This window comes from Neophocaena asiaeorientalis, unplaced genomic scaffold (genome assembly GCF_003031525.2).
Source record: "Neophocaena asiaeorientalis asiaeorientalis breed wild unplaced genomic scaffold, Neophocaena_asiaeorientalis_V1.1 scaffold171, whole genome shotgun sequence".
Lineage (NCBI taxonomy): Eukaryota > Metazoa > Chordata > Mammalia > Artiodactyla > Phocoenidae > Neophocaena > Neophocaena asiaeorientalis.
In genome coordinates this window covers 1,144,989-1,167,312 of record NW_020174013.1, presented here as the reverse complement: position 1 = coordinate 1,167,312, position 22,324 = coordinate 1,144,989, and the positions used below count along the sequence as shown (strand labels likewise).

Sequence of the window (22,324 nt, the reverse complement as noted above, 5' to 3'; positions counted from 1 at the left end):
GTCCACCTGCCGATGCAGGGGACACGGGTTCGTGCCCCGGTCCGGGAGGATCCCACATGCCGCGGAGCGGCTGGGCTCGTGAGCCATGGCCGCTGAGCCTGCGCGTCCGGAGCCTGTGCTCCGCAACGGGAGAGGCCACAGCAGTGAGAGGCCCGCATACCGCAAAAAAACAAAAAAAACAAACAAAAAAAAAAACGGAAAAGAGGAGAGAGCAAATGAAGTAAGAGCCACACCGTGTCCTAGCGGTTAAGGGAGATGAGAATTTCAAGGACAATGAAGTGCAGGATTTGTGCAGGGAGCTGAGCCCTAGTAGATCTGGAGACACAACACTAAAGCTTGCAGGCATCCCCCCACCCCTCCCTCCTATCCTCTTCCTTTCCTTTTTTTTTTTTTAATCATCTTTAATTTCTTTCATCAGTGTCTTATAGTTTTCTGCATAGAGGTCTTTTGTCTCCCTAGGTAGGTTTATTCCTAGGTATTTTATTCTTTTTGTTGCCATGGTAAATGGGAGTGTTTCCTTAATTTCTCTTTCAGATTTTTCACCATTTTTGTATAGGAATGCATTAATTTTGTATCCTGCAACTTTAAGAAATTCAGTGTAGCTCTAGTAGTTTTCTGGTGGCATCTTTAGGATGCTCTATGTATAGTATCATGTCATCTGCAAACAGTGACTCTTTTACTTCTTCTTTTCCAATTTGTATTCCTTTTATTTATTTTTCTTCTCTGATTGCTGTGGCTAGGACTTCCAAAACTATGCTGAATAATAGTGGTGAGAGTGGATGTAACTTCTCCTTTTTCATTTCTAATTTTATTGATCTGAGTCCTCTCCCTTTTTCTTGATGAGTCTGGCTAATGGTTTATCAATTTTATCTTCTCAAAGAACCAGCCTTTAATTTTATTGAACTTTGCTATTGTTTTGTTTCTATTTCATTTACTTCTGCTCTGATCTTTATGATTTCTTTTCTTCTGCTAACTTTGGGTTTTGTTTGTTCTTCTTTCTCTAGTTCCTTTAGGTGTAATGTTAGATTGTTTATTTCAGATTTTTCTTGTTGCTTGAGGTGAGATTGAATTGTTCTAAACTTCCCTCTTAGAACTGCTTTTGCTGCGTCCCATAAGTTTTGGGTCATCGTGTTTTCATTGTCATTTGTCTCCAGGTAGTTTTTGATTTCCTCTTTGATTTCTTCAGTGATGTCTTTGTTATTTAGTAGCATATTGTTTAGCCTCCATGTGTTTGTGTGTTTTACGTTTTTTCGCCTGTAATTCATTTCTAATCTCATAGCGTTGTGGTCAGAAAAGGTGCTTGATATGATTTCAGTTTTCTTAAATTTACTGAGGTTTGATTTGTGACCCAAGATGTGATCTATCCTGGAGAATGTTCCATGCGCACTTGAGAACAAAGTGTAATCTGGTGTTTTTGGATGGAATGTCCTATAAATATCAGTTAAATCTATCTGGTCTATTGTGTCATTTAAAGCTTCTCTTTCCTTATTTATTTTCATTTTGGATGATCTGTCCATTGGTGTAAGTGAGGTGTAAAAGTCCCCCACTATTATTGTGTTACTGTCGATTTCCTCTTTTATAGCTGTTAGCAGTTGCCTTATGTATTGAAGTGCTCCTATGTTGGGTGCATATATATTTATAGTTGTTATATCTTCTTCTTGGATTGATCCCTTGATCATTATGTAATGTCCTTCCTTGTCTCTTGTAACACTTTATTTTAAAGTTTATTTTATTTGATATGAGTATTGCTACTCCAGCTTTCTTTTGATTTTCATTTGCATGGGATATCTTTTTCCATCCTCTCACTTTCAGTCTGTATATGTCCCTAGGTCTGAAGTGGGTCTCTTGTAGACAGCATATATATAGGTCTTGTTTTTGTATCCATTCAGCAAGCCTGTGTCTTTTGATTGGAGCCTTTAATCCATTCACGTTTAAAGTAATTATCGATATGTATGTTCCTATGACCATTTTCTTAATTGTTTTGGGTTTGTTTTTGTAGGTCCTTTTCTTCTCTTGTGTTTCCCACTTAGAGAAGTTCCTTTAGCATTTGTTGAGGAACTGGTCTGGTGGTGCTGAATTCTTTTACCTTTTGCTTGCCTGTAAAGCTTTTGATTTCTCAATTGAATCTGAATGAGATCCTTGCTGGGTAGAGTATTCTTAGTTGTAGATTCTTCCTTTCATCACTTTAAGTATATCATGCCACTCCCTTCTGGCTTGTAGAGTTTCTGCTGAGAAGTCAGCTGTTAACCTTATGGGAGTTCCCTTGTATGTTATTTGTCGTTTTTCCCTTGCTGCTTTCAATAATTTTTCTTTGTCTTTAATTTTTGCCAATTTGATTACTATGTGTCTTGGCGTGTTTCTCCTTGTGTTTATCCTGTATGGGTCTCGCTGCACTTCCTGGACTTGGGTGGCTATTTCCTTTCCCATGTTAGGGAAGTTTTTGACTATAATCCCTTCAAATATTTTCTCGGGTCCTTTCTCTCTCTCTTCTCCTTCTGGGACCCCTATAATGCAAATGTTGTTGTGTTTAATGTTGTCCCAGAGGTCTTGTAGGCTGTCTTCATTTCTTTTCTTTTTTTTTTCTTTATTCTGTTCTGCAGAAGTGAATCCACCATCCTGTCTTCCAGGTCACTTATCCGTTCTTCTGCCTCAGTTATTCCGCTATTGATTCCTTCCAGTGTAGTTTACATTTCATTTATTGTAGTGTTCATCTCTGTTTGTTTGTTCTTTAATTCTTCTAGGTCTTTGTTAAACATTTCTTGCATCTTCTCGATCTTTGCCTCCATCCTTTTTCCGAGGGAGGTCCTGGATCATCTTCACTATCATTATTCTGAATTCTTTTTCTAGAAGGTTGCCTGTCTCCCCTTCATTTAGTTGTTTTTCTGGGGTTTTATCTCGTTCCTTCATCTGGTACATAGCCCTCTGCCTTTTCATCATCTGTCTTTCTGTGAATGTGGTTTTTGTTCCACAGGCTCCAGGATTGTAGTTCTTCTTGCTTCTGCTGTCTGCCCTCTCTCTTCCTTTCCTTTTTAAACCTGGGGTCCTGTCTTTGGAGGAAGGTTTATGTGGGGTCCCACTGTACAAAATATACAAAAAATGGGCTGCTTTGGGGGGATGGGTGTGAGGGCCTGGATCCCCATCTGTTCTACTCCCATCTCCTGCCAGGCATTTCCACAGAACTGAGGGGCAGCTGAGTTTGAAATCCTGATCTCCCTGACTTGATTCAATACCTTTTTCTTGTTTATCAGATTAGTTAACTTGCAGTGCATGTGTGCCCATGTGCATGCTCGTGTGAAGCCTTGTGGGCTGCCCAGTTGAGGTCCCCTGGGGCTATAGGAGGAGCTCAGGGGAGTCTTTACTGTGAGACCTTGGGGACCCTGCTCCTCCCAAGGTGCTGATGCTGGGCCTCAGTTCATCAGGTACATGGTGGTGGTCGTGGGGTGGGGGGGTTGCTTTGAGAGGATAACTCCAGGTTCCAGACTTACTAGTCCCTCACTGGAGGCCCTCCTACCTAGAAGTGAGCTTAACACCCATTTGAAGGAAAAAGAGACACAGCCTGGGTGGCTGTTACAGCTTTGCAAAGTGCAGGGAATTCTTATGTTGGGTGGGTCTCCCACTTACATACCTTGTTTGCAAAGTTGGGCTCTAGCACGTACTGCTTCTCATTTTCAGAGGCACCTTCCATGGTGATGAAGAAAATGTTGATTCCTGACTCTCTTGCAAACCTTGATGCCTCTTCCACCTTGTCCGTGGGCCAGCCGTCCACCATCACCACGGCCACATTGGGAGCACTGCCTCTGTTTCCGTTAGATTTGGAAAAGAAGTTCTGAGTCACAAAGGAGATGGCCCGGCCTGGGAGAAAAAGAAAACTCGTGCTTGGAATGATCATGGAACTGATCATAGCAGCATAAAGAGATGCAGAAAAATACTCATTCCCTCCCTTGTTGGCTTGTTCTTTTTTAATCACATTAATTAGTTTTAGGTGTACAGTTCAGTGGTATTAAATGCACTCACAATGTCTTGGAACCATCACCACTAGCCGTTTCCCTCCTGTTTCATTTTAAGCCTTTAACTTCTAATTCTCTCTCTTTTTTTTTTTTTTTAACAGTTTTACACCATTTGTGGCAACCTGGTTGGACCTAGAGATTATCATACCAAGTGAAGTAGTATACCAAGTGAAGTAAGTTAGACAAAGACAAATATTATATATCACACATGGAATCTAAAAAATAATACAAATGAATCTATATACAAAACAGAAACAGATTCACAGACATAGAAAACAAACTTACGGTTACCAAAGAGGAAAGGGAATCGGGGGAGGGATAAAAGTATGGGATTAACAGATGCTAACTATTATTCATAAAATAGATAACAAGGATTTACTGTAAAACACAGGGAACAATGTTCAATATCTTGTAATAACCTATAATGGAAAGTAATCTGAAAAAATATATAACTGAATCACTTTGCTGTACACCTGAAACTAACTTAATATTGTAAATCAACTCTACTTCAATTTTAAAAATTAAATTCAAAAAATAAAAGTTTTAAAGACCAGCAAACAGATGAGAACTTTCATAGGAACAAAAGTGTCCGTTCTTTGCCTGGGTGCTGGAACCAACCTCACTAAGCCCCTGTGCCATTTCCCAGAGTGTGGGGTTGGGGGAGCTGAAGTGACAGGAGCCTCTCCTTGGGCTACGGTGGCTTGGGGTGAGCCTGGTGCTCCAGCAGCCGCTGGGTGGGGAAGGCTATATTCTGGGTTCAGTGGAATCTTGTGTCTAGTTCCACCAGGGGCACAGGTCTGGCTGGCTCGGGACATGCTGCACCCACTAAGAACTAAGAGAGGTGTTCTAGCCTGGCTATGCTGCCTACTGGCTATGTAGGCCTGGGTGGGTCACTCAGGGCCTCTGGGCCTAGGTTTCCATGACGACAACCTGCCTCAGTCGAGAGGGATAGCACAGCCTCCCAGCATGGCTTTCTCAAGCATATACTTCACACTGTCTAGGGTCTTATGAAATTTTTTGGAATCAAGGAGGGTGATCAACTGTCCCAGTTTTCCAGGACTTTCCCAGTTTTAGCACTGGAAGCCCCATATGCCCCTGGGCAAACTGGGATGACTGGTCACCCTAGAGTCAGCATAGCTGCATATAGTAAGGTAGGTCTCTTAACCTGGGCTCTGTGAACCCCTGGGGCACTGGGGGTGAGTACCCACAAATCCCCTGAATTTATACACAGTATTTTGTGTATATAAGTATTTATTTGGGTACAAGGGCCATAGCTTTCAAAGGGGTCCCCAATCAAAATAAAAGTTACGAGCTACCTTCTTAAGACATTAGGGTTAATGACATTACACTCAATGCTTCTTTGGTTTTGACCAGCATCCTGGCTCCGCTGGCTAGTATAATCTTACCTGACAAATGAAAGGATCAAATGGTTACATACTCAGTTGCTAGAGAAATGTCTCGGAGAACCCATGTGAGCTGGCTGCATAGAACACAGTTGCTAAGGGAAACACTGGCTGCTGAGAACTGCTTTCACAGCTGGGGCTGATTTCCCTCAAGGCCCAAGGCACCCAGCAGTCCCCCCTGGTTTAACGTTAACTGCCTGTAGACAGGGCACAGGGAGCCATCGGAAGATCACCTTGACCCCACCAATCTTAAATTTGGAGGTCATGGTCAATTTGTGCTCAATACATATTCCATCCACCTTCCAGCATGTCTTGAAAACAGAGGCTGGAAATCTGAAAACTACATTGAGACTTCCTTGCAGCTAGTTATGGATTTGTCTTAGTTTCATGACATGATGCACACACATGAGATTTGATTCTGCTGTTTCTGCTGACAAGTCTGTAGAGTGTTTGACTTCTCCAGGGAAGTGTTAGCAGAGGCGCCTATGTTTGGTCTCCAGCTTCCTTAGTGTTGAGAACGTAGGGTGCAGAGCATTCACTTTGTGGCTGTGAATGGAGCAGGCAAGGCATGGTTTTGTAGCTGGCAGCTATAGCAGAAACTTCCTGATCACGGTGGCTTCCTGGCTGAAGCAGATTCCTAAAGAGGCTGTGGTGGCAGAATTGAGAAAGCAATTTCCTGATCTTGGAAGAGGTACAGCTCCTTGGAGGTCCTGGTTCTGCAGGAAGCCTTGGGAAGCCATCTCCGAAAGCTCAGCCTAGAGTTGATTTCTTCAGTAATTCTCAAAACCATTTAATACCCTGAAATAAATCCCTTTCTGCTTAAACCTGCTGGAATGGGTTCAGTTCTCTAAACCCAAACCCAGATCAATACAGGGCAGAGATAGAACATGTTACCCACTGAAAGAATGATTTTATGCTGATTTTGTTAATCCCATCAAAGAAACAGATGTCTTCTGAAGTTTTAAAGTTTTTATTTTTTAAACAATTCTTTTGAAAATTTTATTTTTGGCTGTGTTGGGTCTTCGTTGCTGCACGCGATCTTTCTCTAGTTGTGGCGAGCGGGGGCTACTCTTCGTTGCAGTGCGCGGGCTTCTCATTGCGGTGGCTTCTCTTGTTGCAGAGCACAGGCTCCAGGTGCTTGGGCTTCAGTAGTTGTAGCACGAAGTCTCAGCAGTTGTGGCTCGAGGGCTCTAGAGCACAGGCTCAGTAGGTGTGGCGCACGGGCTCAGTTGCTCCGCGGCATGTGGGATCTTCCCGGACCAGGGCTCGAACCCGTGTCCCCTGCACTGGCAGGCGGATTCTTAACCACTGCGCCACCAGGGAAGCCCCTGAAGTTTTAAAGTTTTACTCCATGATACATTACTGGAATTTCACTGATCTAAGTATTAAAGTGAAAAAGCAGACATCAATTCTATCATGTTCCTGATTAGGTAATACTGATTTGGTGTCTTGGATAGCAGTGACTTGGCCAGTGTTTATTTAGAATTGTTCAGAGATCAAAGGCTCTTCATTTGCCAGATGCTAATACACTGGTCTACAGAGACAAACACTGAGGTGGAGAGGGAAATAATTAATCAGGTTTACTGTAATTTTGAAGATGATCCTTCAAAGATAGTTCTATTCCCTGTGTGCGCTCCATGTCAAGCAACTGTGGCTCACTTATCCATTTCCCTGGATTGCGATGGTACAGACAGGTTCCCCAAGAAGTGGACAGCCTGCCCAGTGCCCCCAAAACCAGACTACCATTTATAAATTAGTACACTGGCATGGGCTCATTGGTGGCCTTTGAGCTTGGTTCGTGTGAAACTGTTTCCTAATGCCTGGTCACCTCTGGGGAACTGATAAAGTGGAGTTTCTGGACCTGCCCCATTGAGGACTAAATCTTGACCTTGGAATTCTGGTACCCCACTGCTACCCCACCCCATCACCACCACCAAGGATCAGATAGAGACTCAGCTTGAAACAAAGACCATGTCTCTTTTTGCACAGTTATTACTATAACAGGAGCTGATTAGAAAAACACTCTCAAGGGGCACTGTGGAGCTTCCTGAATGGAACTGGTTACAAATTTTACTTATTTTTATAAAAAAAAAGTTTTTACAAAATATAATGAAAAATAGCTGATGACTCGGAGAACAGTTGGAATAGTCATGATTGCAGTTCTACTTGTCCTGAAGAAAGCTGCCATACTGAGGTACCCGGCGTGCTAGAACTCTCCAGCATGTATGTGGTAATGATTTTTGCCCCCTGAATCCATGATAATACTTGAGGAAAGATACAGATATTATGTGAGTCATTTCTTGATGGATTATTTTGATTTTTTCCTTTTTCTATCTAGCATGAAAAGAAAGAGAACCATGGTAGCAAGAAGATTGCCATCCGGATCACATACCTACATTAGAAAGCCCTCCTCTCTGGGTAATTTTCTCTATGGCTGTCTTCAGATCCCGGGAATTCATGTGAGTCTTGAGATTAAACTGGGTAACAGGGTTGTCTCTGAAGATTCAGAACAAGAAATAAAAATTAGCTGGAAAGTTATTACACTTTGAGGAAAGCAGAAATCAGAGCTGATGATTGTTTTAGATATGAACAGAATGGAAGCTGCTTCAAAGCCTTAAGCTGGTGTTTATAAAATGCCCCACTGTGGACAGAAGTAATGGGAGGACTGGGTCCTCCACAGTGTGTGTAGAGAGGATTGGGCTGTTTCGGGACACCGAAGGTGTGGGTTCTAGTTTTGACTATGCTGTTTCCTAGCTGTGTGACCTTGAGAAGTCATCTAACTTCTCTGGGCCTCAGTTTCCTCATCTAGATAAAAATAAAGATCATAAGGTTTATGTTGTTAAAGATCAGGACTGTTGTCAAGTGGGATTTTGCAAATGTCAGGATGTCCCCAGGCTGCCCCAGACCCTCCTTTCTAGGAAGAGAGTCTCAGCTGATAGCCACCCCTGGGTTACCCCAGCATTGGAACTGCATCTTAACAGCTGTGTCAAGGAGAAGACATCCCTTCATCTTTCTCACTCTGTGGCTCCTGTGACTGGGTGAGAATATTCAAATCTTACCTAGAAGGTCAACATCTATTTTATTGAAGGCTGAATGTTAGCTGGAGAGGAGTTGGAGTGAATTAAGTGGAGAAACAGAATGAGAACCCTTCTCTAGAGCAGAGTCTCCTTGGTTAACAGGCTTGGGAGCAGCTGAGCAGGGGGTGTGGAATACCTTTCATGACCAGGTGGAAGGTGTGTCGGGAGGGACGAGGGCTCCGTGGGGTGGACGTGTGTGGTCACACTCAGGATGAAGTGGGGATGAAATCACATCTCTCGAAGTGCTGACACTCAGCCACTGGCAGCGCTTCCTGCAGGTGTGACCTCTGAGGTCACACGGAGCCCCAAACGCCAAAAGAGCCTGCCCTTGCTTCAATGCTCTGATGCTGCTGTCTTGAAATTCTTAATACTTTTTGAAAATGTGGAACTGCAAATTCCTGGCTGCAGATTACTAAGTCTTCAAGGAGAGGGAGAAGGAGACCTTTAAAAGCGAGTCTTTCCATAAACACCTGGAGTAGATCCAGGAAGAAGCAGGTTTCGGCAGTTTCGGGTGGGAATTCCCAGGCCCTACAGTGGATTCTCAGCCAGTCCTTTGGGGAACCTGGCAGTGCAGTCACCAGGAAGCCAGTTCCCCAGGACTCGAGAGGAGACATCCTCTGCCTCCCTTCCCTCCCCTGCTCCGACCCTATTATCCGACCCTCCTAGCTTTCACAAGGTGATCTATGTCGGAGGAGAGTTCGGAAAGAGGCTGGAAGGATGCCCCTCTGTCCTCCATCTCATTAGTGAATATGAGGGACACAGGCTGGTTCTTGGGCAAAACCAAAGCAAACTGCCCAGAAGTCCACTTCTCTAAGGGAGAGGTGATGTGAAACTGGGAGGACCAACTACCTTCAGCGAAGACAAGGAAAGTTTAAGACGAGCTCAACTAGGGTGGGTGTTGGGGAAAAATCCAACCAGATGAAAAGCCCCCAGGTGAAAACCAAGTTCTAGTTCAGGATTAAACACAAACGAACAACAACAATAAAGCAAAGTGCAGAACAGAGAAATGTGGGCATTCTGGCTGAGTTCGACCTCACCATCAAGCCACATGCGAAGGCTGCGAACCGAACCGAGGCTGCTTTAACACACTCCACTGCTCAGGGCCCAGGGAGGGGGAATCACAGAGAAGGAACTCTAGTACTTTCACGGTTAGTCTTCTTTCCCTTGGGGCTCCAGGGCTTTCCGGTTTCTATTCTCACAGATCAATTTCAGTAACTGCTGTACTTGCCGCCCGGCCATCTAGGCTCAAAACCTGGACCCCATCTTTACTTGCTCAGTCATAGGACCCGTGGGACCTGTCAGGCACGTCTCCTAAGTTCCTCTGTCTGGAGCACTTGCTTTTATCCCCTCCTCTGTGTTTCTGTGCAACCCTCTGAGTTCAGGCTACCTTACTTCTTGCTGGTTCTATTATGAGTCTCTATGTCAGTCTCTGCAATGCTGGGTATATGCCTGTCTGCTAGAGAACCCTTCCTCATGTTCAGCTCTAACTGTAAAACTTGGCTCAAAATCATCCGAGACTCCTATTGTTAACTTCATATTTTGGCTTTCAAAGCCCATCCGTAACTTTGATTCCAACCTAGCAGGCTCATACCGTTCTCTCTCTCACTCTCACCTATATTCTACTTAGAATGAGCTACTCACTATTTCCTGGTTTTCTAGCCCTGTGCCTTTGCTCATCGGTTCCCTCATCTGGGAAACGCCAGTTGTGCCCACCCTCCAAGCTCCAGCTACCTGTCTCCCTGGGCCCCGGCCCCAGCTGACAACCTCTGTGCCTGACTGCTTCCTCTAGCTGACAACACCTCACACAGTATGTGGTACCTGCAGGCGCTCCATTAACAGTATTAAAGAGACATACATTTCTTCGTTCCTCTTCTGTGCATCTCTACCTCTAAATGCTGATGTTCCTGGCAGTGCTATCTCCCTCATGCATCCCTTCTTAATGTATGCACAACCCTGGGGGGTCTCATCAACTTCAGCCACCTGGGGTTCACCGACCATTCCATTCATATGCCAACAGCTGTTTCGTGCACACTGGTCAGTCCTCTCTCTTGAACCTCAGAATAAATAAAAGGCTTCCATACATCTGGGATACTTCCATACATCTGTGGTCCCTGGGTGTGGTCCACAGGCTCCTTGGCTTTGATATTTCCAAAACTGAAGTCAATTATCTTCCATATCTGCTCCATCAAACCACCCACATCCCCTTCTGTAGTCCCTCTTCTGACTCATCAAGTCGTCCCAGCAATATGCATTCCTGTCACACCAACCTCTTAAATATTTCTTGTGTCTCTCTCATCCTTTCCATCCTCAAGTTTGGACTATGATCTTCTCTTTCCTGAACTATGGCTATAGCTTCCTACCTGGTCTTCCTGCACCACAGTGGCCTCTGCAGAGGATGTTTTATCCAACAGGTGCTAAGTGCCTATCAGAGGTGGATTAACTTGGATCCTAATGACACTTCTTCCAAGGGGCCTAATTTTTTTTTTTTTTTTTTAGTACGCGGGCCTCTCACTGTTGTGGCCTCTCCCGTTGTGGAGCACAGGCTCCAGACGCACAGGCTCAGCAGCCACGGCTCATGGGCCCAGCCGCTCTGCGGCATGTGGGATCTTCCCGGACTGGGGCAGGAACCCACGTCCCCTGCATCGCAGGCGGACTCTCAACCACTGCGCCACCAGGGAAGCCCAAGGGGCCTAATTTTGTATTTGTAATTTTGTGTTCTTTTTCTTAAAAGAGTCCCCAAGCTACATAAGCTTCAGAGTCCCCAGAGTCTGGATCTACCCTTGGTAACCAAGGAATATGAACTTTTCAGGGACTGGGAAAAAAAAAAAAAAAATGAGTTAAAACAACAAAAGTATTATTAGCTATAAAATAGAAAACTGATATTGACAATAACAACTACATAATCGTCTACCAAACAATGTTATATATACCCCATTAACTGGAAAATTTTTAACTCTACTTACATTTGAAAATGATTTTGAGGCTAGATTTTCTCACTTTGAAAGATTTCCTGAGTGTCTGACGATTGTGAAGAAATCATAGCTGATCGTAAATTAAGCGTTGCTCATAGACAAATAATTTCAAAAGCAAAAATATAAAATTTTCTTTCAGAAGTGTTTACAGAAGGAGTCTTTAAATGTGGAAGCCAGTCACCTAGTCACATCCATAGTGTTCCCCTGCTCATGAGGCTGTCTGAATGTCGATCACTTTGTAGAGTGATCGATCACCTCTTTCCCATACTACGTGTACTGTCAAGTCTTGTTATCTGCAGTAGTTATGTTTTATAAAGTTACTGCAAACATCAAATTAGCAAGTTCTGAGCCACTGCTCCTAGGGAAAATATGGGCTTACGTTCCTGTGGGCCTCTGATCACATTTTCATCAATAGATCGGTATATAAACTTGTTTTATGTATGTTTCTGTTTCAAGGTACCCAATTTAATATATAAGTTTCTTATAAATAATTATATGCAAATTTTCCGTATAATGAAATACTGAGAAGGGTTTAACATTTTCTTGGCCCTGGGTAGTGCTACTGTAAATTTTTTGGCCTTCAGTCTCACAGTGCTATCCACTGTGCTTAAAAAAAAAAACAGTCATCATTTCATGACTTCCTAACTTCCGCCACTTTTCCGTCTTTTCCATAGCTTCATCACGCACTATAGATATTAGGTACTTTAGCACTTTCTGGAGCAGATCAAATCTGTTGATCACACACAGATCAACAAACTTCCTCTTTTTTTTGCTGAATATACCAACTCATCAATTCATTATTATTGAACTCATGACCAACAGCACAACAAGTTGCCTGAAGGAGTTTTATCTAACGCTCGCAGTTTCTCCATAAGCACATCACAGATGGCGCTTCAACACTACACTTGGGGCCATTAAAAACAGTGAAATCACCAGTGAGTAGCAGAAAAATGAGGTGCTAAATAGACTGTGAAAAGGACACTTGTTTATAGTAACGAGCTGAAACTAGAAGGCAGAGCATCGCCTTGTTGAACCTCAGCTGGGAATGTATATTTCATACCCTTTCTGTGCATGTCCACACAACTGTGAAAGTGCCATAAGTATTGATTTTGGAGATACAAGTACATTTTAGGGAGTAGGTGAATTTGTAGATATGGGATCTGTAAATCATGAAGATTGACTGTAACCTACTCGTGAACAGGTGCTATGTCCCAGTGTTTCCTATCCCTGGTGCTTAGCATACAGGGGGTAATAGAGAATTATGGAAAGAAAGGAAGGAAGGAAGGGAGGGAAGGAGGAAGCTCAGATGTCCTCTCCTCTCTTAGATCATCCCGGGTAGAACTGAACACTCCCCTCTGAGCTCCACACTCCACTCTCTTCCCCTATTACATCATAGCGGTAGATGAATCTATCTTCAGAAGCAGACAGATGAGCCATTCATATACCCAATGAATAGATGCTTTTCATTTTATTTAATGTTATTTCTCTTAAAAATATCGCCTCCCTTACTAGCTGGTGAAGTCCCAAAGAACAGAATCTCTATCACAGTTATTTATTTTTAGTGAATTGAAAGGTTGGATCAGAGGACCTCTGAAACTCTTTCCAGTTGCTAAAATTATGATTAGGAGTAAAGCCGCAGAGCTCGTCCGCCAAGGGACTTACAGGCAAATGTAATCAAACCACTTAGATGAATTTTACATTAGTATCCCCTGCAAATGGCATAGTGCTTAGGCCGTGGTAAACACTCAATAAATCTTTGTTAAAATGTAATGTAATTAAATTATAGGAATGAATGGTAAGTCTTTAACCTGCAGACTGTGGCAGCTCTCAGTACCAGAGCACACGGGTGTATGTGTTCTTTTTTAGGATATATGGGCTGGTGGCCTTTTATTTAAAAGGCACCAGGCTAGGGGTAGGGATTTTTTTTAATAAAAGGAGAACGCTTTTATTTAAAAAAAAATCCCTACCCCTAGCCTGGTGCCTTTTCAGAGATGAAGATTATTTTAAAAGTTCAAAGAGACGTGCTACTATATTTTAATGTAAGCAACGTTTTAATTTGTAATTTTATTAGATCTCATTAAAGGAAAACACATTCTTTCCCTCAGTGATATCAAAGATTTCCTTTGAAACTAAGAGAAGAAAATAAAGATTTACAGCTCAAGGAGAAAATATCAAATTGTTCTATGTTTGGAAAAAGAGCTAAGACTGATGAAGAGAAATGATAGGGAGCCAGCATTTGACTGTGCATAGAAAGGGATATTTCGTGCAATAGGAAAGGACTATCCTGCAAGTGTGTGAGAAGAAAGGATGCCTGTTAGAGATGGGCACAGGTGATTCCTAGGAAGGCTGGGGCCTGGGGGCAGGGAACTGGACAGAACATCAGTGTCTGCAGGCCTCCCTGATGACAAGTCTCACCTGAGCCACCCTGTTAAACTACACAGGTTACCAGGTCTCCCAGCAGAAACTCAATTCAGTAGGTCTGGGCTGGGGATAGGGATTCTTTAAAATAGGGGATCCAGATGAATCCCATCCTTGGGACAGCTTGGGAAGCCCTGGATTTTAGAGGACTTCTGAGGCTCTTTCAGTCCTAAGGTTCCCATTTGGTTAAAGTCCCAGAGTCTATTGGTTTACCCCATAATGCTTTGAGTCACATAGAGTGAGCCTCTCAAATGAATTTTTATGCCAGTAGAGACACATTAACTAACCATATTCCCTATAACAAGAACCTTTTGAAACTGTTTCCTACAACAAGGCATCATCACCTTAAGTTTACAATAAAATGACTATCCTTAGCCTTTTAATTAATGCTAAAGTGTGATGATTTATGGACTTAGTCATTGAGACGAACCATGCCTGTGAAGGATGTTCTAGGGTGACCCTGGTTACCTAAGGACATGCTGCTGGCTGCAGGTCAGGTGGCAGACTTGTCCCTTGAGGGTATTACCCAATCGGAGTGAAAATGATTCTGCCCCTCCCTACAAAGGACTGAGCACTGGGCCCAGGCCGACCTGCTGAGGGAATTAGCACAACTAACCCCTTTTGAAAGGACACTGGCCTTTCTCACATTTCCTAGGATCAGAGACGTGCTTTTAAGGACTCAGCTGTTTAAGCTGGGACACTGGGCAATCCAGGACCATCTCCCCATCTTAGGGTCCTTGACTTTAACCACATCCACAAAGCCCCTCCTGCTCTGGGAGGTAACACATCCGGGGGTTCCAGACGTGGGCAGCTTTGTGGCCATTATTCTGCCCATCACACCAGACCCGACACCTCGTTTCTTCTCCCTACTCTACTTGCCCCACACTCAGTGGCTCAGCTGATCCATGGGAGCCCTTGGGCATCCTTCTCGCTTTGGGGGGCAGGAAGGGAGGCTCAGCTGAGGGTGCTCCGTCAGGGCTGAGTTGGGTGGGCTGTGAAGTGAAAAAGTAAGGCGATGCAGCCCACCTCAGAGCCGAAACACGGGGTGCCTGTCAGAGAACCGGATTTCACTTTGAAATGAAGAGAAACCAATAGTTGGCTTTATTCTACAGCTGTTTTCCGATGTTGGTATCCTGGGGTTGATTACAAAGTTCAAAAGAACCTGTGCAATTCTGTTCCATTTATACTGAAATCAGGGATAAAAACAAAATCCTATGGAAGGTCCAGCGGGCGTTTAGCCCCTGTGGATCCAGGTGGCAGCTAAAATGTGAGCGGCTTCTCTTATTCTGTTTGCTAGACTTCACCTACCAGCGACTTGCTCTGGCCATGCTTTCATCTGGCCTCTTAATGTTCCTGTTGGTCGTAAGCGCAATCACGAGCATGTTGGCTGTTTAACTGTAAATTAGAACATGTGTGCAAGATGGGGGCTTGAGCCTTGGCTTTGTCTTCAGCCGTGTCTCTGTCCTCAGTCTGGTGGAAAGCCTCCATTATCAGGAGCTTTCTTGGCAGAGGAGCAAAATCTTGAAGTCAATTTGGTTTGACATTTTAGGGATTAACCCAGGATTTAACATCTCTCCTCTCCCCAGTGGTCATGCATTTAGCTGTGTGTTCTTAGGGAAGTCACTCAACCTCTCTGCGTCTGTGTCATACGCTGCGTCTCTTACTGGAGGTGCGTGATGACTATGGAAGGAACGCTGTGGTTGCTGAAAGGTTAATGCGGGCCTGGGCTCCGAGCCTCTGCAGGTGCGGGTGGGGGGATGTGGGAGAGGGAGCATGCTGGCACCACGGGGGCTGAGGGGCTCCCCCTGGTCCGGACCAGAATTAGGAGCCCAGCCAGGGCAAGGGGGAAGTTACAGAGGAGCAGAAACCACGAGCCTGGCAGGGGATGACGCTGTCCACTGAGGAGAGAACGGACTGGACAAGCAGAGAGACGAGGAGATGCAGGGAAAGGACGAGGGAGGGAATGACCAAGACTTGCCAGTCCTGTGACATCACTCTCCCTTCACCTGCCTGCCTGGGTTGGTTTCCTGTTTCCCACATCCAAAATTTCTTTGTGTAGGATGCTTACTGATCAGGATACAGAACGAGCATTTTGTACATCAGGTCATTTTTATCCTTCTCGTATTTTTTATTTCTTATTTGCCTTCTGTTTCCTGTTAATAGTATGAGTCTTCTAAATTCCAAATTTAAAAGTCTAAGTTCTGCCTCAGCTCTAAGGAAAACCAAGGGAAGGAATCTTCTCGGGGGAGTCTCCCATGTGGACCCACGGCAGCGGTGACAGAGGGGAGAGGCCTGAGAGCAGGAGAAATTCTGAGCTCGGGAGTCCTCCAACCTTGGCCAGCTCCTTTCCAACCCCAGTCTCACCTTGAGTTCTAGTTCTTGCCAAGGTGGTCATTTCTTGTAGAGCCTTGTCTCCTCATTGTAACACGAGGAGGTGGAACCAGGAGCTTTCTAAGGCCCCATTGCTCTGTGATTCTGAGAGAGCAGGGCTGACTCCCTGTGGTTGTGAGCTGGGCACTAGAATCCAGTGAGAACCCAAAGTACCAGTAGAGGAATCAGTTCCCAGCCAGCCAAGCACTGGAAAGCCCTTTTCCAGAAACACTGGCCCCATGTCTGCCTCGACCTCTGCCCCCATACCCTTTCCTACCCCACCCCCTGCCCTCTCTCGCACTAAGACCATTTGCTGAAGAAAGGCCGGATGGGAGCCACCCAGGTGGCTGAAATGAAAGCAATTTCAGCTGAGTGTGTGGATTTCCCCTTCAGCCTCGTCACACCTTCCTAATGCCTCTCTCCAGCTGATTTCGTTCCCCACATTCCCCTGACGGATGTGTAACCTCTGTGCAGCCATCATTTCATGCTGATCATTTACCCACCTAATCAGAACCTGAGGCTGGAAGGGAGAGGATGCTCACCCAGCATGTTCACCCAACAGTCATTGATTGGATGTCTTCTGCGTACAGAGCCAGTCACTGAATTACAGAACAACAGGGCTGGCAGAGCCCTAATAAATCATCTGATCCGACCGGCCTGTACTGTAGAGATGGCAGCTCTTACATGGAGAGGTTAGGTGACTTGCTTAGGGTCACACAGCGGAGCTGAGGCTAGAATTCAAGACGTCCTGTCACCAGTTCATTGTGCTTTCCACTCCACCCCGTGGCCGAAGGAGGGTGAAGATGATTGATCGGTTTGTATGAGCATAAAGTAAAGGAAAACAGACACATTTCCCTTAAGGGCTTTAAATGAATAAGGACCCTAAGATGGAAAAAAAGATGAATAGGGAAGGCATTTTTAGAAAGTGACATTGGAAAGCATGGAGGTAAACTCTTCCCTGTAAATGGTGATGACATTAGGGACACGTGAGAGAAAATGTCTTTTTGAGGGGAAGGGGTCTTTATTGAATTCTTTCCTTCCCTGCTACATTTGTTCTTTAATCCATGTTCCCATCGGCACACAACACAATGCTCCTGCCGTTTTTCTTTTCCTTGACATATTTACCACCTTATTTTCATATTTGCCTATAAACCTTGGTATACACAGCTTTTAAAGCAGCTATTTTGAATGCAAGATGACATACCAAGCTTTGAACCCCCCAATAAAACTGACCGGGAACATCTGGCACTAAAACGCTTACATTTCCTCCCCAGAGAAGGCTGCTATTCATCTGCTAACTTTAAAAAGTAACACAGGAATGAAAATAGGTTGACGTCTGGAAAACAAGAAAACAATGACCCAAACCACGTATTTTCCTATTTCACGTTAAAACCCTCCAGCACATCCGACACTGAGAATTAACGTGTAGCAATTGGCTATTTTCATATATTGGGCTCTGACTATATATAAGTGCCACTTAGCTATCTTCCTTCACAGAAATAGAAGATAGTGCTAAATACGTCATTGGAATTTAATTCTAAAAATACAAACATTATAGGTTCTTATGAAAATAAAGCATTTTATTTCTTTGGACATCTCAAAACTAAATGTTCTAGTGTCTGTGACATAACCACCTCGGTTAAAACGCTGTTCTGGGATGTCCCCGGGAAACATTTGCAGGGACCAGAGACGGCCCCAGATGTTGTCAGGTGTGTGTTTTTTACTTTTCAGACTGTGGCTTCTGAGCAAAAGGTACCAAGGCCTAGGTTAGTGTCCAAGGCCGAGGCTAAGCTGCAGATCTGGGAGAAGGACGGGCGGGTTGTGCCCGAGATCCTTTGTGGAAAGTGAGACAGTTATCCTGCCCTTAATGGCTCTTGATCAAAAGCCCACCTGTTATTTGAGATTTGTGCTTGTTTACGCTTTTGATTGCCTATTTTCAGTTGATATCTGTATATCTGCTTTAGCGAGAAATCTACTACATCTGAAATAAGATTGACTTATTATCCCCAATGAGAGAAAAGTTGAGATTGGATGATAGTATGCGCCCTCAATTTCTACCCTATGTAGAATAGTAAAGTGAACTGGGGACAGTCACCTGGGCGAGTGCTGGGGGCCATCCCTTCCCCCCGACCCCAGTCCTCCCCATTGCCGGGTGAGCTTTCCCAGTACCAGTGTAGAGGCCTAACTAAGGTTGTCCAGAGAAAGGAGAAAGTTGAACCTAGAGCACCATGTTTTCTGGGCATCCCACCTATAGGTGGAGCACAGGAGCCCCTCAAACAAATACTCTAATAGGGTTGAAAGGGGGCCAACCTTGATGAGGAAACTGACCGTGAGAGAGGTGAAGGCCTAGCCCAAGGCCACGCAGCTTGATATTGGCTGAGCAAAAACTTGAACTCGGCTCTCTTAATTCCCAAACATATTCTCTCTACCAGTCAGGAGTGCAAATGCCATTTACTTTCAAGTGTGGATTAACTTGTCCCTCCTTCTGGAAGCCTCAGATTTCTTCAGCGGCATCTGGATTGCTTCGGTTTCTTTCATTTACATTTGTATCAGGGAAGAGGATGAGTCTGCTGTGCTCTAGGATGTGTCGGTATTTTTTTCTGGCACAAAATTAAGCATGGGACATCCCTTGATTTCTGAATTCAGAGCAGCACTTACCCATACTGAACAACACCCATCAGTGGACCAGCAGGGCCAATGTCAAGAGCTTGGGCAACGTCGGCCAGGAACTGCTTCTGGATTCGGAATCGACGTTTGCCAATGCTTGCGCTCCCATCAATTAAAAATGACAAGTCAACTTTGCAGCCTAAGGAATGGAAAGGGACTCTGTTGTTCTGCTTCTCTCTCATTGCATTCAATGCTCACTCCCCGCTTTCTCCACCAGAGCCCCCTGAGATGCCAACGAAAAGAAAGTTAAAAAAATAAGTAGCAAGATGCAAGGTATACTTATTTATTTATATCCATAACTGATTTTCACCGGGCACCAAGGTCCTGGACACTGGGCTGGTACTTATTTCCATGACTGTTGTAGAAGCCTCTGTATCAGCCACAGTTACAGACTTCAGAAGCAGGGACCTCCCAGTCAAGTCTAAGAAGGCCCTCAGAATGGTCTCCTAGTTCAGACCATATAAGTGCAGACCCCCAGATGCAGGCATTCACCCAGACTGAGTCCCTGGAGCTTATGGTCTTTTACTCTCATCCTAACTTTTTAGAATTGTGTGTTGGCTCTCTATAAAGGTGGGAAGAATCTGCAGGGCCAGTGCTGAGGGGAGGGCAGGAAGTGTAGATTGAGAAATGGATACTTATGCTTCACTTCCCTGGGTGGGGCAACCATAGAAATTATCCACCTGTATCGACAGATACCTGTTCTTATTTGTAGCTACCTTAGATTTTTGCCCCTTCTTTTAGTTGTAATAAATACTAGGACCGCTCTGGTTAGGATCTTGGGACCTCTGCAAGTAGATGAAGGTTAGGATGAAGGCAGGGGGATGGTGGGGCTGCAAGCTGGTTCAAACTTTCAAACGCTGAAAGGAATTGATGGAAAGCCACGTAAGCAAGTAGAGGTTGGTGTCTTTTTTATTTATTTATTTTTGGCTGCGTTGGGTCTTCGGTTGCTGCACGTGGGCTTTCTCTAGTTGCGGCGAGCGGGGGCTGCTCTTCATTGCAGTGCACGGGCCTCTCATTGCGGTGGCTTCTCTTGTCGCAGAGCATGGGCTCTAGGCACGCGGGCTTCAGTAGTTGTGGCTCTCGGGCTCTAGAGCGCAGGCTCAGTAGCTGTGGCGCAAGGGCTTAGTTGCTCCGCAGCATGTGGGATCTTCCCTGACCAGGGCTTGAACCCGTGTCCCCTGCATTGGCAGGCGGATTCTTAACCACTGCGCCACCAGGGAAGTCCAAGTTGGTGTCTTCTTTGCTCTCGACTGAAATTATATCATCTCAGGATGATAAAACTGATTATTCAATGCTGATCAGTTTCTTATTGGGAGCTATATAGTCCCTTGATTAACAAAAACTGAGGAATGAGTTCTTTTAACAACTGCAATTTGGGAGACAAAAATATTTCAAAGCAGAGTTCCGTGGGTGAAAAAGAGAGACAGTAAAATTAGAAGTTTCTGGACTGGAGTGTCCAGGAGGACACGGGGGCCAGCTCTGCCCTGTGTGGGAAGGATGCAGCTGTCCAGACCAGCCTGGATCTCTAAGCTGCCACACAATCGCCCATGAGGCTGCTCTCGACTTCTGTTCTCTGCATTGTGTTGCTTCCATGGGACGGGGGTCCTCCCATTCCCCAAAAGGAGAAGCTCCGTGGCAGGGAGGGATATATATTTTTAACGAAAGCAAGAAATGAACATGAGTTGATACAGTTTTAAGCAGAATTGATGGGAAATATTTAGTAAAGAGTGATACTACAGAGTGGGCAGGTTAAGGGGAAAAGTTCTGAGAACTTGCTTTATTCTGTTGCTGTGGTACATGGCAATCAAAACCAGAGGAGAAGTAGGTGATGACAGGGGCCTCTCTAGGCCTGGCTGACTCGCTCCATCTGGAATCAGTGCCTCGGCTCACTCGGGACCTCGCAAGCTTTTAGACCCTGTGGGCCTGGATGGTCAGGGCCTGCCGTCTCTTCCTGTTCAGCTGGCTTTCCCTGTCCTTTGCTGACCCCAAACTGTCTATGCTCAAGCATGCTCCTCGAGATGAAGATTGGAAGAAGCAAATAAAATCAAGGAGCGGAGTTTAGAGATGCCACTAAAGCCTGGGCTAAAGCAAAAGAGAAGCAGAACTGCTCTATGGCTTGGCAGGTTCCCCACACAGGGCCAACCCTCTCTTTCCTATGTCTGGGCTTGCGATGTGAATTGCCGCCAGCAGGTGGCAGTGGTGCTCTTTAGGGCTTGCCGCCCACTGGCACCTATGCTGGAAATGCGGACGGACTCTCAGGCTCCACCCTGACCTATAAAATCAGATCTCAGTTTAGCAAGATCCCCAGGTGATTCCTATGCACATTAAAGTTTGAGAAGCACCCCTGAAGAGAGGTTTTCCTTCAGATGTCAGCATATTATAGTTCAATATGCCTTTTTAAATGAAAACCTTTTTTTAAAAAAAATAACAATTACAGTAAGGGCCACAGGGGATTTTCTTTTTAAATGAAGAAGCGTACATGTTTTGTAGCAACTATGTTAGTTCTTCCTAGACCATTTTTTCTCCTTATTTTTAAAAAATTATTTTTGGCTGCGTTGGGTTTTCGTTGCTGCGCGTGGGCTTTCTCTTGTTGCGGCAAGCAGGGGCTACTCTTTGTTGTGGTGCGTGGGCTTCTCATTGCGGTGGCTTCCCTTGTTGCGCAGCACGGGCTCTAGGCACACGGGCTTCGGTAGTTGTGGCACACGGGCTTGGTAGTTGTGGCGCACTGGCTTAGTTGTTCCACGGCCTGTGGGATCTTCCCAGACCAGGGCTCGAACCCGTGTCCCCTGCACTGGCAGGTGGATTCTTAACCATCGTGCCAGCAGGGAAGTCCCTCTCCTTATTTCTTACATCTTGAACTGTGTTTTAAGGAGGTTTCAAGGAGGTGAGGTGTTTCTCTGTTTCCTCTGTTCTCTTCACTCATTAACCTGCTGGCTGTTATTGGGATCACCTTTGCTCCTCCTTCCCAAGAATGTTTTAATGACAATGGCTCCCGCTCAGGGCATGTGCTCACTGAGACCCTGGTGGCTTTCTCATACAGACATAAAAACATGCTGATGTGAAGATGACAACAGCAGTATGAAAGGACAGTACTGGGTTATGAAATGTCCAGCATGAGGAATTTATCACGGTCACCGAGGTTGCAGCAGGAGGAAGAAAAGGTAAGACAGAGTGTCTACAGTAACCAATCTACCAATTTTCTTAATTGCTTTGGTTTTCTTCGACATGATACAAGTTTATAGATTAATGCTTTTTGTTGGCCAGTATATTAGGCCAGTGTTTCTTAACCCTGGATAAGTATCAGAGTTGCTTATGCAGCTTCAATAAATAAAGATGCCTGGGAATCACTCCAGGTGGTGTTCCTCAAGTGTTAGCATGCAAAGGAATTGCTTGATTCAGTAGACCCGGCC

General features: G+C 44.8%; 1 protein-coding gene across 1 annotated transcript in view; it reads right to left on the bottom strand.

The window, feature by feature from the left end:
• Window positions 1-22,324, bottom strand: part of VIT (vitrin) — a 116,008-nt gene that overhangs the window by 5,794 nt on the left and 87,890 nt on the right. The window contains exons 10-12 of the mRNA XM_024753557.1: window positions 18,906-19,053; window positions 7,803-7,906; window positions 3,626-3,852 (exon numbers count right to left, since the gene is read on the bottom strand). Of these exons, the coding sequence (XP_024609325.1) occupies window positions 3,626-3,852; window positions 7,803-7,906; window positions 18,906-19,053 (479 nt within the window). The remainder of the gene's footprint in view (window positions 1-3,625; window positions 3,853-7,802; window positions 7,907-18,905; window positions 19,054-22,324) is intronic.